This window comes from Semicossyphus pulcher, unplaced genomic scaffold (assembly GCF_022749685.1).
Source record: "Semicossyphus pulcher isolate SPU_LCO1_2020_fin unplaced genomic scaffold, fSemPul1.0.p SCAF_1, whole genome shotgun sequence".
NCBI classification, from domain to species: Eukaryota; Metazoa; Chordata; class Actinopteri; order Labriformes; family Labridae; genus Semicossyphus; species Semicossyphus pulcher.
Genome location: NW_027211603.1, coordinates 27102386 through 27116768, shown reverse-complemented (window position 1 = coordinate 27116768; position 14383 = coordinate 27102386). Strand labels below are relative to the sequence as shown.

The 14383-nt window shown below is 43.2% G+C and overlaps 3 protein-coding genes across 3 annotated transcripts in view; 1 reads left to right on the top strand and 2 right to left on the bottom strand.

Annotated features, from left to right (window-relative positions):
* wtip (WT1 interacting protein) overlaps positions 1-7923 on the bottom strand; it is a 33182-nt gene extending 25259 nt beyond the window's left edge. The window contains exon 1 of the mRNA XM_069664701.1: positions 6183-7923. Coding sequence (XP_069520802.1) covers positions 6183-7683 — 1501 coding nt within the window. The 5' untranslated portion in view covers positions 7684-7923. The remainder of the gene's footprint in view (positions 1-6182) is intronic.
* A 933-nt stretch (positions 7924-8856) lies between these two features.
* sdr42e1 (short chain dehydrogenase/reductase family 42E, member 1) lies at positions 8857-10688 on the bottom strand. Its single transcript, XM_069659937.1, has 2 exons — positions 10627-10688; positions 8857-10307 (listed from the first exon to the last, which is right to left on the bottom strand). The coding sequence occupies exons 1-2, from the start codon at positions 10686-10688 to the stop codon at positions 9209-9211; spliced, it is 1161 nt and encodes a 386-aa protein (XP_069516038.1). The 3' UTR covers positions 8857-9208.
* Positions 10689-11827: 1139 nt separating this feature from the next.
* Positions 11828-14022, top strand: LOC138589585 (arylamine N-acetyltransferase, pineal gland isozyme NAT-10-like). The gene is made up of 2 exons (XM_069659950.1): positions 11828-11896; positions 12322-14022. The coding sequence occupies exon 2, from the start codon at positions 12327-12329 to the stop codon at positions 13197-13199; it is 873 nt and encodes a 290-aa protein (XP_069516051.1). The 5' UTR covers positions 11828-11896; positions 12322-12326; the 3' UTR covers positions 13200-14022.
* Positions 14023-14383: the final 361 nt, after the last annotated feature.

The window sequence follows — 14383 nt, the reverse complement described above, 5'->3', positions numbered from 1 at the left end:
ATGAGTAACAATAACTGTGTGTTGGTCAGCAACACTAACTGACGTCTTATTTATCTCTGCAGCTCGGGGAACACAAGGACACTTTGTAAATAGAAATGCTTTTTATAGACTCAATGAAACCATGGCTGTAGATAAACATGACCTCATGCAGCCTTCCTATTAGAAAATCATCCTCAAACTGAGTACACGCTCCCACTAATTTGAGTTTTAGTCAGATAACATTATTAAAAGCCAATAAGGAGCTCCCTTCTTGAAGCCTTTTCAGCTTAATTTTCCTTTCTGATTTCTGTTTAACTTGTAAATGACTTAATAAATCAGCTTTGGACTAGTGAAAAAAAGGATCCTTTATAAATAGCTTCTTACTGATTTAAAGCCTATTACAGTGGGATTTGGTCATTGCTTTATTTCTGTTATTTCTATGGCTTCTTATTCGCCTCTACTCAGTGAGGCCAAATAAGCCAGAGAGAGCCGAGCCCTGATTTAGACAACTTCCTCCATGTTCACGTGAGCGGTTTGTGTTACTGCATCGGGACTTCCTTATCTGGTTATTTGCAATAACAATGATAGATGAAGTGGACAAGCTTCTTTTGATCCAACAGATTAAATGTTACTGGTAATGCTTTGGTTCTCAACTGGTCTGTCCTCAGGACCCTTCATCACCCCCTTAAACAAATCCTGACCCAAATTTCTGAAATGTTTCAACCTCTCAAATTTATGTCATGAAAAAGGGTGCAGTGTGGACCTGAGATGGGACAAAACATCACAGTATGTCAGCATCACAAAAGACAACAGTAAAATAGTCAACCAACATGGTGGTAGTGCATAAGAGGAAAATATTCCCTTTACTTAAATATGCTAAAAACTGCAAGAAAAACGCAACAACTGTCAGGCTCATCAAGTTTCAAGAATGTAACTGTAGCTGGGATTATTCAATCAGTGAAGACATGGAGTGTGACTAAACTACACTACTACTGCACACATGACATAGGAAACCCACGTCCTTCAAAATAAAAGCACAGCATCGACTTTTTGCCAAGCACAAACTTCTGGGTCCTTCTGGGCCCTGACCCACCAGTTGAGAACCACGGCTCTAAGACCACAACGCAGCCTTGAAACGAGTTTGCCTCCAGAATCCCATCATAAATGTACACAGACTGACCAGGTACACAGCACTCTATCCACATTAGGGCTGCATAATATATCGCAAATATGAGCACACAATAAACACATCGCAAAAGTTTGAAGTTATCGCAATGAACAAGAAAAAGTATTTTATGTAAACAAGCCATGCTTTCTCAATAAGCACGCAAAGAAGGTGCCTATTGGATGGAGCCAGGTGTATTATGGCCATGGTTTCACACCATTTTGAGGTGATTAGATGAAGCCCAAGCAGCGATCACCTACCATCAGATCGATCTGTGTCAATTTAGTGGTGAAAAGAAAAACGTTTTGGGTTATTTTTTGATTCAGGAGGGACATGAGGGACAAGAGGGACAAGAGTTTTAGCTAACGTGCTTTATTTAGAGTTTTCTTGTATCGTGCAGGCCTAGTACACAACTGTCTGAATGCCAATGGGTAACAAGTGCCTCTCTGTTTTTAACATGACTTTACGAGTCCCTGATTCTCTGTATAACACAGCTGACAGCTAATGTAACTCTGTGTCTATCCTTATGCACAACTATGTAGCTTTATGAAAACAGGAGTTTCAGGCAGGTGTATTTTGAAAGATCATCTCTCCTTCCTTGTTTCCCACTGAATTAATCTATGACCATGCAATTACTGACTCACTGAGTTTGGCTGTGGCGCTCTACCCAGCGGCTGAACTGAAAAAAGGATGATTTATTTATAAAGCTACATCGATACCTTCATTACTTCTCGCCCTCTGGTCGCAGCTGTACTGCAGTTTCTTTAAAACAACACACCGTGTGTTGCCAAGACTTGTCAACATGTTCTTGTCAGGACAAAACAACTAAAATCAACAAAATCAACATGTATTTGTCGTTATTTCCACATAAATGTAAAATCCAAGTATCCAACATGTGAGGATGTGGTAGCTATTTAACAGGACAGCAGGGAAATCTCTGAAGCGCTCTTGTTTTTCAGTTTAAAACAGGATGCTGAGTCCCTCATGTGCCCATTTCATAACATGTCCATGTGGCAACAAGGACAGGATGTTGTGCATTCAGCGAGGTTAAAAATAAAATCACTGGATGCACATACGTCCCTGCACCTTTGAAAAATAAAAGTGTTTGGCTCTCCTGGAGCAACAGCAGCACACAGTGTGGGCCTGTGAGACGCCTTTTAAACATCAGACTGATGAAATAAAAACAGGGGATGAGTACAGTATGTCGCTATTAAAAGTACATGAAAGAAAATGTAATGTGGAGGGTCAGGCAAAGGATTGTCTGATGTAATCCTGACATGTAATTATGTGATAGGATTATATGAATAGTACACACTCCTTTGAGCATGTGTTTTATGAACACAGTTGACTACAATCTCTGAAAACCACACAGATGGAGCTTCAAGTTGGGCTCGCACAGCCTGATTCATGAAACTTTAACGACCACCCGGCATGACTTTGTCTTCTTACAGCATAAAAATGAAACAATCTCCATAGATAGAAGCAGGCTACATGAGACGTGTCCAACAAAAACAACATCTATAGAGGGATGAAATCTGATTTCTAGTTTGTGTAACCGACTGCTGCACGATACTTTAAAACCTCTGCACGTCTTAAGGAGGGATTCGCTGCACACACAGCAGGCTCACGGATGTCTTCCACTGCACAACAAAAATAGTCCTGTGTGATAAATCACAAGAAGCTCGATGTGCACATCATGGCACTGACAGCACCAGGTGAAAGCTCACAAAGAAAAGACAATATAGTTAAAGATGCTGGGAACAAAAGAAAGCTACAGTGGGCTGTATATTGAAGCATGCGTAACATCCCAAATTTAGACACTAAAATATTGACTTGGCAAGCTACTAAAGTGATAATCTTGAAGATTTTCACTTAAATGTCTGTTAAGTCACTATCTATCGCCGAATTAGGTAACTCAATGGTGATTGAGCCTATGGCCCACTGATGAAAGCCTTTGCATTATGGACTGGGCGTCTGTGGTGACATTCGAGGCACTCAGTCAGTGACGCGTTTTCCATCACCCAGCAGTGGTTGGTCTGCCAGAGAGGGTAGGCGGAGCCAACAGGCTGCTTTTCCGGTCTCTGCAACAGTAATCTACTATGGCTGAACAAACAAAGAAAAGATGGATGACTACAGATACAACTTCAAAAATAAGTGAAAATCTAAAGAAGAAGAAACAAACTCGACGCTCAGATGAAGGCAAACAGTCTAAAAAGGAAAGCGACCGTCAGCGAGGAAAATCAAGAGTTACAAGCGGAGCCAACCGTGGACGTCACACATGCAACACTGTCTGGATATCTGGGAAGTGTGCTCCCACAATTACCGCCTATCGCTATAGGTGCCGCCAAAGAGAATGAAACTGAGATCTTCCAGATTACCACTTCTACCTTAGAGATCAATCAAATAGGGTTAACTAACACTTCTTTAAAAAAAATGTAGTTCAAACTATATAACACAAAAAGTAACATGTCAATAAAGTGATCTCAAAAACTTGTTCACAGGTTATACAAACACCAAAGAAATAAAATACACCAGTATTCGTGCAAAAGTGCAAAAAATGACAGCTTTAGTTTGTATGCAAACCTGTCTTTCAGAAACTACAGTCAAGGGCTATCACACCAAGCAGGATTACTAAGCAGTATTTCTAAAATAGCTTACAAAAACTTCTCTGAACAATTGTCAATAAATAGCAATAATTTTAACTTATGATTAATGCATTGCCGAGTCATGCCTTCACAGTGATTAGGATGAAAGAAAGCGTGCACGGTCAGGGGGGATTCGCTCACAGCAGCAAAGCAGCGGTAAAATACAGATAAAAAACATTCCTTTGTGCCTCCATTTGTTTGTGATTTCTTGAGTTAACCACACAGAAATGGTAAAACTGCTATTTAATTACTTGAATCAATGTGCAAATATAAATCTTGTTAATCTAACAACAAGCTACTGCAAACTGTTGCTAAGCTACTAGTTAAATTACACGAGTTTGACTCCTCTGTAACGCTAGCAAGGTGAAAGAATGCAGCACTTTACTTCAAAAGCTGCAATTAGGAACAGTGAAAAAATATCAGATAGCCTTTATATCATCAAAGCTCAGAAACACGGCGCCATTCCTGAGAGAGGTCTTCACTTGTAAGACATCTGAGAGCATTGGACACATCAGAGGATGATGAAGGTTTAAAAGTTGAAGTAAGACTTCACTTTAATTTTAAAGCTTATCCTATGTCTGCTGCAATTTGTGCAACGACTCTTACTGCAGCGTCAAAAAGACACTGTAGAGACAGGGCAGAGTGCTGTTGCAACAAGTCAGCGTGTGTGTGTGTGCGTGTGTTTGTGTGTCAGGCATGTGCATGACTACTGCCATTATAATTCTGGGCAGGTGATCAGACTTGACCCCCACCAACTACGTCTGGCCCGCCAGCCAAGATCGTGTGCCAAGTGTCTGGTGTTGCCCGACTCCCCACTGGCTGGTTAATGAAGGGCTTCGCGGGGGAGTCAGGGCGGGGTGGTGGTGGAAGAGGAGGGGAGAGGAGGGGAGGGGAGGGGTTTGGTGGGGTGGGCCTCCCTCCCTCACTCTGCTGCTTGAATCGCAGGCCTGTATCGGGCCAGCTGTTGATTCACAGCTCCTTCGCCACCACAACAAACAGAAGGCCACACAAGGGCCGGCCGGCAGCAGAGCCCAGCAGTGTGGGACCCTGGCAGAGAGAGAGAGAGAGAAGGATGCCCCCCCCCCCTCCTAAAAAAGACGATCAATTTCTCCACTGTCGCTACAGAAACAGAGCTGTGTCTATCGGGCTCTGAAGGAGAGTCCGACTGCATTCTTCTCTCCACATCTCTCCCTCCATTATCTCTCCTCCTCTCCCCCCTCTTGTCTCATTTCTTCCTCCTGTCTTCCATCCCTCTCCTCCTCCTCTCACCTGCTTCTCTGGAACAAATCAACAGCTGTCTCAGCCTCGCTCAGAGCAAGTGCACTGTCTATAAAACAAGCCACTGTTCTCTGACTGCAAACATTTGTCTGGCTGCTGATTCAAAGGTAGACAGCAACTTCCTCAGCAGCGTTTCTGTTGCTGCTGAACACATTTGGTCTCACAGCTCCTAATCCCCCCAAAAAATCAACCCACTACATGTTGAATTATTAAAATCAGGCAGAACGCGAATGTTCTCCCTCCTCCAGATGATGCATTTGTAACAAATCCAGAGCACGCTGCTCTGAATGACCGGAGAGTGTCCGCTCTGGCAGAACAGAAGGTTCCATTGAGCGAGGTGCAGCGCTGTGCAAATGTTAGCCGTGCCAAGACAGAAATTAGTATTGCCCTGCAAAGCCACTGTTATCAGCCACAGAGGGACCTGTTAGTGGTAACACAGCACTAGCCGCTTGCAAACAGACCTTAAAGAGATGACAAGCCTATAAATAACCCTCTTTTCTGCACAGAAAACACCAGCCAGTACTGTTTGAACTTTTTCTCCTTGAATTCCAGTTGAAGAGGGCACTCGTTTGCGTCGTGTGACAGAGAAAGTTACACAAGGAATTTCATGCTGCTGATATTATTATGTGTTAGCTCAACTGTTGCCATGGTGGATGCTTTGTATTCAATGAAACAAAATAAAACAATAAAGGAAGAACATTGCTTTTGTCAGCAGAAAAAAACTCTTTGGATTTTAAACTTGCTCCATCTGCACAGAACTGTAACCTTCAGCATGGTTTTAATTGAAAGCATCATTGCAGAGATTTCCCAGATACATGTGCGGGCGACTATGCAAGAGCAGTGTATGTGAAGAAGAAGTCAGGGTCAGAGCATCATTGACCTACATGATTATTTGATGCACGACATTTGGTGCTCCATATGTACAATATATATGTATGAGCCACAGAATCAAACTCTTATCCCACATTAAATAGAGTTATACAAGGATAACTATAGGACAGCTTATATTGGTAAAAGTGAGCTACATAAAATAAAAAACAGGGCTTCTTTATGCTAAGTTTCAAAAAAGATCCAAAGTGTTCTGTGCACACAAACCTGCAATAAATGTCACCTACCAAAGTATTCCTTTTTCATGTGAATCTCTAACTCCTTCTCCAGCTCCAGGGTGAGCGCCTCCAGCCGCCTCTCCGCCTGGCTCGGCCCGCTCTCCCTGCTGGGGGTCACCTGGTAAGGTATCTTGAACCTCTGGCCTGTAGATGCTGCTTTAGAGGAAACCCCATAACTAAACGATGAAGGCGACCCCGCTGACAACTCCGCAGGTCCTCCCGTCTGGGCTGACTGCTGCTGGGGCTCTGGGACAGAAGAGAGCCCCTGGAGATGGAGGCGGTTCTGGATCCCGTTGGAGTCTCCAAAATCCTGCAACAAGGTGTCCTCGTGCAAACTGGTTCCCAGCATGGATGACCTGGGTGAGGGCAGCTGCAGGTCCGGGTAGGTGCTCATAGAGCCCCTGGAGCTGCGTGAACTCCTGGAGCTGTGGCTGGAGATGCTGGACCGGGGGCTGACCACGCAGTTCGCGGTGGTCCCCGGTCTCGCGCTCCCGTCCTGGCTGCAGATGCTAGACCGAGGACTCGCCATCGGAGCCGCATGTAGAATCGCCCCCTCCAGATCGTGGTTGCCCCCGGGCCCGTACCTGGAGTCAGAGTAGCTTGACCTCGGGCTGGTGGTGAAGGAGTACTGGCTGGCAGTGCTGGACCTGGGGCTGGTGTGCCTCTGGTCGTAGCCCATGCTGATGCCACTGGTCCGGTTGCTGCTGGGCTTGCTGCAGCAGTCGCAGCTGTTGAGGCTGGTCCGGGGGCTGGAGTGTTTACTGGTGTCGCTGGCGGTGCTTGCATAGCTGGATCTGGGACTGAGGACGCTGTTGCCCTCACAGTGCACTAAACTAGACCTGGGGCTCGTGTACCTGTCCTGGCCCGGTACTACCAAACTAGTGCGCGGGCTGCTGATGCTGGACCTCGGGCTGGCGTGCTTGCTCTGCTCCTGAGAGGACAGGGACGATGCTAGGCTGGACCGAGGGCTGGTGGCGTTGTATCTCCCGTCGTGGCTGCTGGTGATGCAGACGCTGTTGCACCTGTTGCCGGGCAGAGGCACCGGTTTGTTGAGAGGCACTCCATCGAAGGTGGACCCGGTGCTGTACCTGTGGCCCTGCACCTCCAGAGAGTACCTCCTGTGCCTCTCTGAAGCGCCCGTGTAGCAGGGCAGAGCCACCTCGGATTTGGTGCAGCAGCCCTCCTCACTGTAACCTGCGTCTCTTTGAGGGGCACAATAATCCACAGGCACGGTCCGGGTGCAGTTCACAGGTCGCACCGGAGCCGCCGTGTACACTTTATTCCCCGTGGTGAAATTCTCCACAGTGTGATGCTGCTGGTGGAGCACAGAGGTACCATTCATTGGCTTACTTTTATGCTCCGCTGCTACCGGAGCCGAAAAGTCTAAATCGGGGTTTATCACCAAGTCTCTCCTCGCGTTGTACATCCCGTCTTTATACGCATCGTACAAGGAAAGGTCCTCCATCAGTGTACTGGCCCGGAGTCCCAAATCCTCCTGATAGTGCTCCATGTTGCGCGAGAAACAAGTTGAGAGTGTGCTCCGCTCCGCGAGCCAAACTAGCGAGCACCGCGGAGCACTAATTGCATTTCACATGGAAATCAAAACAAAACGCCGCGCTACAGCCCTCTCTCATTTACAGAAAACCGCCAACGTACTCTGAAAGCTCCACCGTGTGCCGCATCGTCTTCTTCTGCTTTTCCCCCTCCGCCGAAAAAACAAACTCTTTCTCACAGTTTCAGCCGACAGGGATACGTTTGTCAACTTCAGTTTTTGTTAAGTTGAAAGGTCTTTACAGTCAATGGCGCGCTGCGCGGAGGAATTTCCCCTTGTTGGTTTTTCCTCTAGTTTCGCTTACGGTCACTATGCTACGAAACAAAGTAGGTTGGATAATCGCATACGCCATAAATATCCGCTGTGTATGCGTCTGAGCCCGCAAAGCGAGCGAAAATCTAAATAAAATAGCGTTTTCCACAGGGGACTCGTTTGCGTGAAAGGAATGCGGGGATGGAGACAGGATGCGCTGCGCCCCTCAGGAATGTGGTTAATGCTGCAGAGAAACAATGATTGCGACCAACTCAGCAAGGGGCTGCCGGCTCTGAAAAGAGAATAGTTTAGAGAGAAGGGGACGTCTGCATTCATCCCAGGCAGACTAAAATACCACACAAAGCACGCCTCACCTGGTCCGACTCCTTTTACACCAGATATAAGCTGCAATGAATTGATAATATGGAGGGAAAAGCATGCATGTTTATCCACCTTTTTTTTTTAATTTAATCGGATGAAATATAAAGATTCTCACAGGTCGTCCTAATGTGTATATCATCCATTATATGCTTAATAACACTGTCTTCACTAAGTCTTATTACGATGTTGGTAAAGTAGGCCTATCAAAGAAATTACTAATAAAAGTAAAGAGTTGGTCTAAACTATTATACCAAGCTTAATGCAAAGTGTATGAGTCATTTAAAAAAGAAAGCAAATAAAAAGCTGTGGGACAAATGGTTGTCTTCAATGCCCACAACTGGCTTTGTTGACTTTATATCTGGATTGTAACTATGATACATGTACCAGCATCGGCTCTAGCCATTATAAACCATGCTACTAAATCCTTATTACTGTCATTGTTCTCTAAAAATAAAATCACATGAAGCACATTTGCAATGTAAGAGTTTATTCTTGGTATTTCTTTAGATTACAGCTCCAAAAACAGCATTAAAACATGATGTACTGGGTTATTGTCAATGTTTGCCCCAATATGTGTTCTTTCAAAAGCTAACTGTTGTCTGAAAGAGGGTGACAAATTAAGACAATAAGGTGAGGAGATGATTTGATTAGTTTCACATGTGATGGGTGTACAGTATAAATACTAAAAGGTAAACATGTTCATTATTGCTTTCATTGACCTGGTCTGTAGACAGAAGTTTTGAAATGAAATGCGCATATGGTCCTTGTCATATTAAGACATGTAAACAATGTAGATCTGAACCAGTCTTTTCTTTTAATACCAGAATGACATTTTTGCTTTAGCTGTTCATCAACTGCCAACAAGTGGAAGAAAAGAAAGAGCCACAGCCACGAAGGCAGAAACAAACAGGAAGTCTCGTAGGAATCGGCTGAGGGAGGAGCTGCGAGATGTTTTCCCATGGCCTTTGCTTCTGAACCACTGCACCACCTCATCCAGGTTGTGCTCCTGGGGCTCATAACCCAGCTCCACCTTAGCTTTTGCCATGCTGAAGTAATGCGTCACGCCAGTTTTATACACCTCTGTGCGTGTTAGCAGAGGCTGGAAGTTATAGAAGGGGCCGATGAGGTGGTGAATCATTTCTGTGAGAAAGGCAAAGAAGTAGATGACAGAGAGAGGAAGGCGCAGTTTGGGGAAAGGATAGCCTAAACCCTCTACCAGAGGTCTGAAGAATTCGAAGTTGTTGACAGGCTGGCCATCTGAGATAAAATAGGCCTGACCAGCAGAGCGGTGCTGCTTCTCTGACGTCAGAGCCTCTGCAGCCAGCTCGTGTGCTGACACCAGGTTGTCCACATGGACGAACTCCACCAGGCTGCTGGGGTCCCCATAAACAAACCTGAAGATCCCCTTCTCTATGTAGCCGACTATCCTGGGCAGGTGCCTCTGCTCACCGGGCCCGTAGATCCCCGCTGGACGCAGAGCACAGGTTCTCAGCACCCCGGAGCCATCCTTCAGTGCTGTGTCGTTAGCCTTTAGCACTGCCATCTCAGCCAGGGACTTGGTTCTGGAGTAGTGGTCGGGGTGAAGATGGAGAGGTAGATAAGGGAGGCTTTCATCCCCGTTCTTTATCACTTGGCCTCCAAACACCACGTTAAAGGTGCTTGTGTAAACCAGCCTGGACACTCCAAGCTCAACGCAGGCCTTCAGGACATTCTGTGTGCCTTCAACATTCACCGCCTCAATGAGATGCCGGTTCAACTGCTCCCGGCCAGACATGCCATAGGAGGCGAGGTGGAGTACACAGTCCACACCGGTGACGGCCTTCTCAACATGTGCATATTGACGTATATCTCCCTGAACAAACACAATATCCGCTGGTACCTCTTGGATGGGGGGGACTGTGTCAAACAAAATTATTTTGGCTCCTTTTTTGTGCAGGGAACATGCCAGGCTGCAGGAGAAAACAAGTTATTGAATATGAATCATTCTTTGCAGTAAATCAATTACAAGTCCAAGTACATTAAACTATATATAAATCAATTACAAGTCCAAAAATATATATGTAAATATATAACAAAAACATAAATTGCATGCATTTCTACTTTAAAATCTACCACAGTTCTGTGGCAGCCAAAGAGAGATACCTTGTGCAATAACGCCACCTTGTTGTAGTAAAGTAGTGTGACGGCACAAAAAAACTGAAATCATTACTAAATGTTTAATGACTGAAAATGTATAACAGAAGTAAACAATCAAAAATATGTTCTTACCGATGACCAAAATAGCCACATCCCCCAGTTATCAAAAACGTGCCTGCACGTGCTGTTTCCATTACAGGAAGGTGAATCTGTGAGTTTATAAAAGTGGGGATATAAAGATATTTACATTAGTTAGTTCATAATATTTGATAACTTGTACTAAAAGGCGTCCTCGTAGATGTCTAAAGTTTTACAGAGATACAACAAGTTGTTAAAGTTAAGCTGACATTACTTAAACTGTAGCCTTAACCGAGCTTGTGCAAGTGTAATTAAACATTTTAAATATCTGAAAACATTTCGATATTTCTATTTAATCAGTGTCGCACAAAAGCATTCCAGCATCATTAATATAGCTTATTTATCTCACAAACTCCCACATTTACTTGGAGTGATTCAGAAGTCATGCCTGAAATTATTCACCAGACTAAGTGTAGCGTTAATGTGCTGCATCATGCACAGACAGTAGTTAAGATACATTCACAGTTTGTGCCCTGAACTATGTAATTAGTAGTATTCACTGTTGGTACTAACCTCAACATGAGCCGGTTACAAATCGAGCGAAATATCTGTTGAGTATCAAAAACTCCACTTGTGAGAGAGCACCGGTGTGTACTTCCTTGGTCAGGGCTGTACGTAACGCGACACTTGTTACGTAATTTATGCAACAACACAAAAAGCCGTTGTGGCCTTGCACGAGCAGCTATGTCAAGTCAACGTACAAAGAGACAGTACAACACAGGAAGTACGCGAATTTGACAGTATTCGGTGTACTGTTGTGACTGTATCACATCAAGTTAAAAGTATTACTTTGATTTAATCGATTATAGGGTTGAATTTGTGCCATAGAGTTTAAAAAATGTCATGGCATGCACGCCAATTAGGCTTTTATTTTGAAGGCTTGAATAGGAAGTTATAATCTTACGAACGATTACTTACCGAGCATCAAGACTTCCGGTGTGTAACCAGTGCCTTCAGAACTAAAGCGGATATCTTTTCAAATGTTTTGAAGTAGCAATATTCTTATTTAATAGTCCTACAAATTAATTAATTGAATGAAAAGACACATTACTTATTACAAAGCCAATAAATTATTACAATGGCAATACATAGCATCATATTTGTCATTTTTTAAACTTCCATATTTTGTTAAGTCAGCATTTTTGACAGTGACTCTCGTGGAGAAAAAAAAAACTTGTCAACTATTTAACTTGAGGACAGCTGTGCCGTGCATCACTATCAGTCCAAAACTACAAGAAGCTGTACGTTACGTTACTGTCAAAAGGTAAGAAGTTCGCCTGTTCAGCTGATTCAAGATAGGATCAGTAAATTAGATGGTGGAAAAATGATTAAATTTACTGTCGGTATAAAACTCTCGTCAACAAAGCAGCAGAACCTTTGCGGGGACTAAGTTGCAGCTCTTAAGAAAATAACCAAGGTTGAACGTCCTTATTCAAACAGCTTACCTAAGTTTTAAAAAAGTAATGCACTGCTGTAACACATTACGTAACAACTTACCAAAAATTGAAAATAAATGTAGGAATTTTTGTGAGATGTAATTGTGACAATTGACATTGTGTTCAGAAAATAGAGATGAATTTGCACAATAAAGTGCTTTTTTGTGCTTAAACTTTATATTAAGCTTTTACTAATGACATTATTTATTATAAAAAACCTTTCTGAAATCATGTAATTTGCTCTACTTTACAGGCAAGATGAATTTGGAGGCATACTTTAAAAGAATTGGTTTCGAAGGCTCTTTTGATAAACCTGACCTTGCAACACTGAAGTTGATCCATAAACAGCACGTCATGTCAGTGCCGTTTGAAAACCTCAGCATGCACTGTGGTGAGAGGAGCATCATGGACCTCGAGGTGGCTTACAATAAGATCGTGAGGAGCGGACGTGGAGGTTGGTGCCTTGAGAACAACCTCCTGTTTGGCTGGGTACTCAGAGAGATGGGCTACAACTGCACAACACTGAAATCCAAAGTTTACAACACGACCCTCAAGGACTTTTTAACGTTGGAATCTCATCTCATCCACAAGGTGGTCATTGATGAAAAGAATTATATCGCAGATGTAAGCTATGGGATGTCTTCTCAACAGTGGGAGCCGCTGGAGCTCGTCTCCGGAAAGGACCAACCCCAAGGCTCAGGTGTCTTTCGTTTCACAGACAAGGGGGACATGTGGATGCTGGAGAAGACCTACAGAAAGCCAAAGGTTCTCAATCCAGACTTCGCGAAAACCAGTCTAGTGACCAGGATGGAAATGAGGCCAACCCATTGCTTCACCTTGGAACCTTGTGAGACACATTTTTTCCTTGATGTAAACAACACTCTCCAAACAGATCCTACTTCACTGTTCAAGAAGAAGTCCATCTGCAGTTTGCAAACACCCACAGGATTCAGAGCCCTGCTTGGTTGGACCTACAGTGAGGTCACCTTTAAACCTGAGGAGGGTGTTGATGAGTTTGACATGAGGGACATAAAGGATGATGAGATAGAGCAGATCCTGAGGGCAAAGTTTAACTTAAAGCTGCAGGACAAACTGACACCAGTGTGCAACAAGTCCTGGTACACAATGTGAAATACTGCACATACTCTGTGTTTAAATTAGCTTGTTGAAGAATTAATTTAATTTGAATCTTCTACAATACTATTACAATAATATGATGCAGTTGTTACTAACAGAACCACACTTTGAATTATTCTATTTTATTCATAGACACATTAAGTAATCATGTATATTTAAATCATGTTACAGCTTGCAAAAACACCCTGTGAGAAGCCAATGTTTTTGGCTGTATAGCAAACTTTATTTAGATACTTATGGATGGATGAAACCAAGACTGATCTGCACGAAGGAGATGGAAAGATTACAAAAAAGCTTATAACCAAGTCATTTTATTGCTAATCATGACAATACTTTACTATATTGATACATGCGACAAAATGATAGTAGGAATAGTAGTAGGAATTTTATACAAATCTTTCAGTAAATTAAGTAAACATCAAAGGTCCTTGTCCTTTTAATCCTATAATACATATGTATCAATGTTGTTTGTCATGATCGTAACTTGCTAGTACCAGTGTCATCTTTTAAGATTGCAATCAATGTGGGTGGCTGCGGCTCAGTGGCAGAGTCGGTCGTCTCTCGATCGGAAGGTTGGAGGTTCGATCCCTGACTGCTACAGCCACATGTCAGGCAAGACTCTGAACCTCAAATTGCTAACGATATGAATGGGATCTGATTGGAGATTGGCACCTCTGCCATCAGTGACATGAGGATAAAAGCTTTGAGTGGTTGCAAGACTATATAACTATATAACTACAGTCCATTTACCAATGTATTTGAATGTAGACTGTTGTCCCAATCTGTATTCTGCGTACTCATGTGTATTTCAATCAATAATAAACACTACTTGTATCTTATTCTACTAAAACATATCTGACCCTGTGAGTTTTAAAGAAGGCTGGAGGAGGAGGGTGTTACTTGACGACCCTGTATACCTTATATAATGTGTTTTTGTGTTTAATGGAAAAAACGGATAGATAAACTATATTGTTCGTCAGACTTATCATGTGACAGTGTGAGGCTGGATCATCTGGCTTTTACAGTTTATTTTATATAGACCCTTGTATGCAAGAATACTTTGGTTTATCAATGAGCATCAAACTGGATTCATAAAAAATAAAAACTCAAGATAATTTAAGGACAGCACTACATTATTGAGTTGAAGGAAAAAAATAGCTATATTGTTCTTAGTTTAG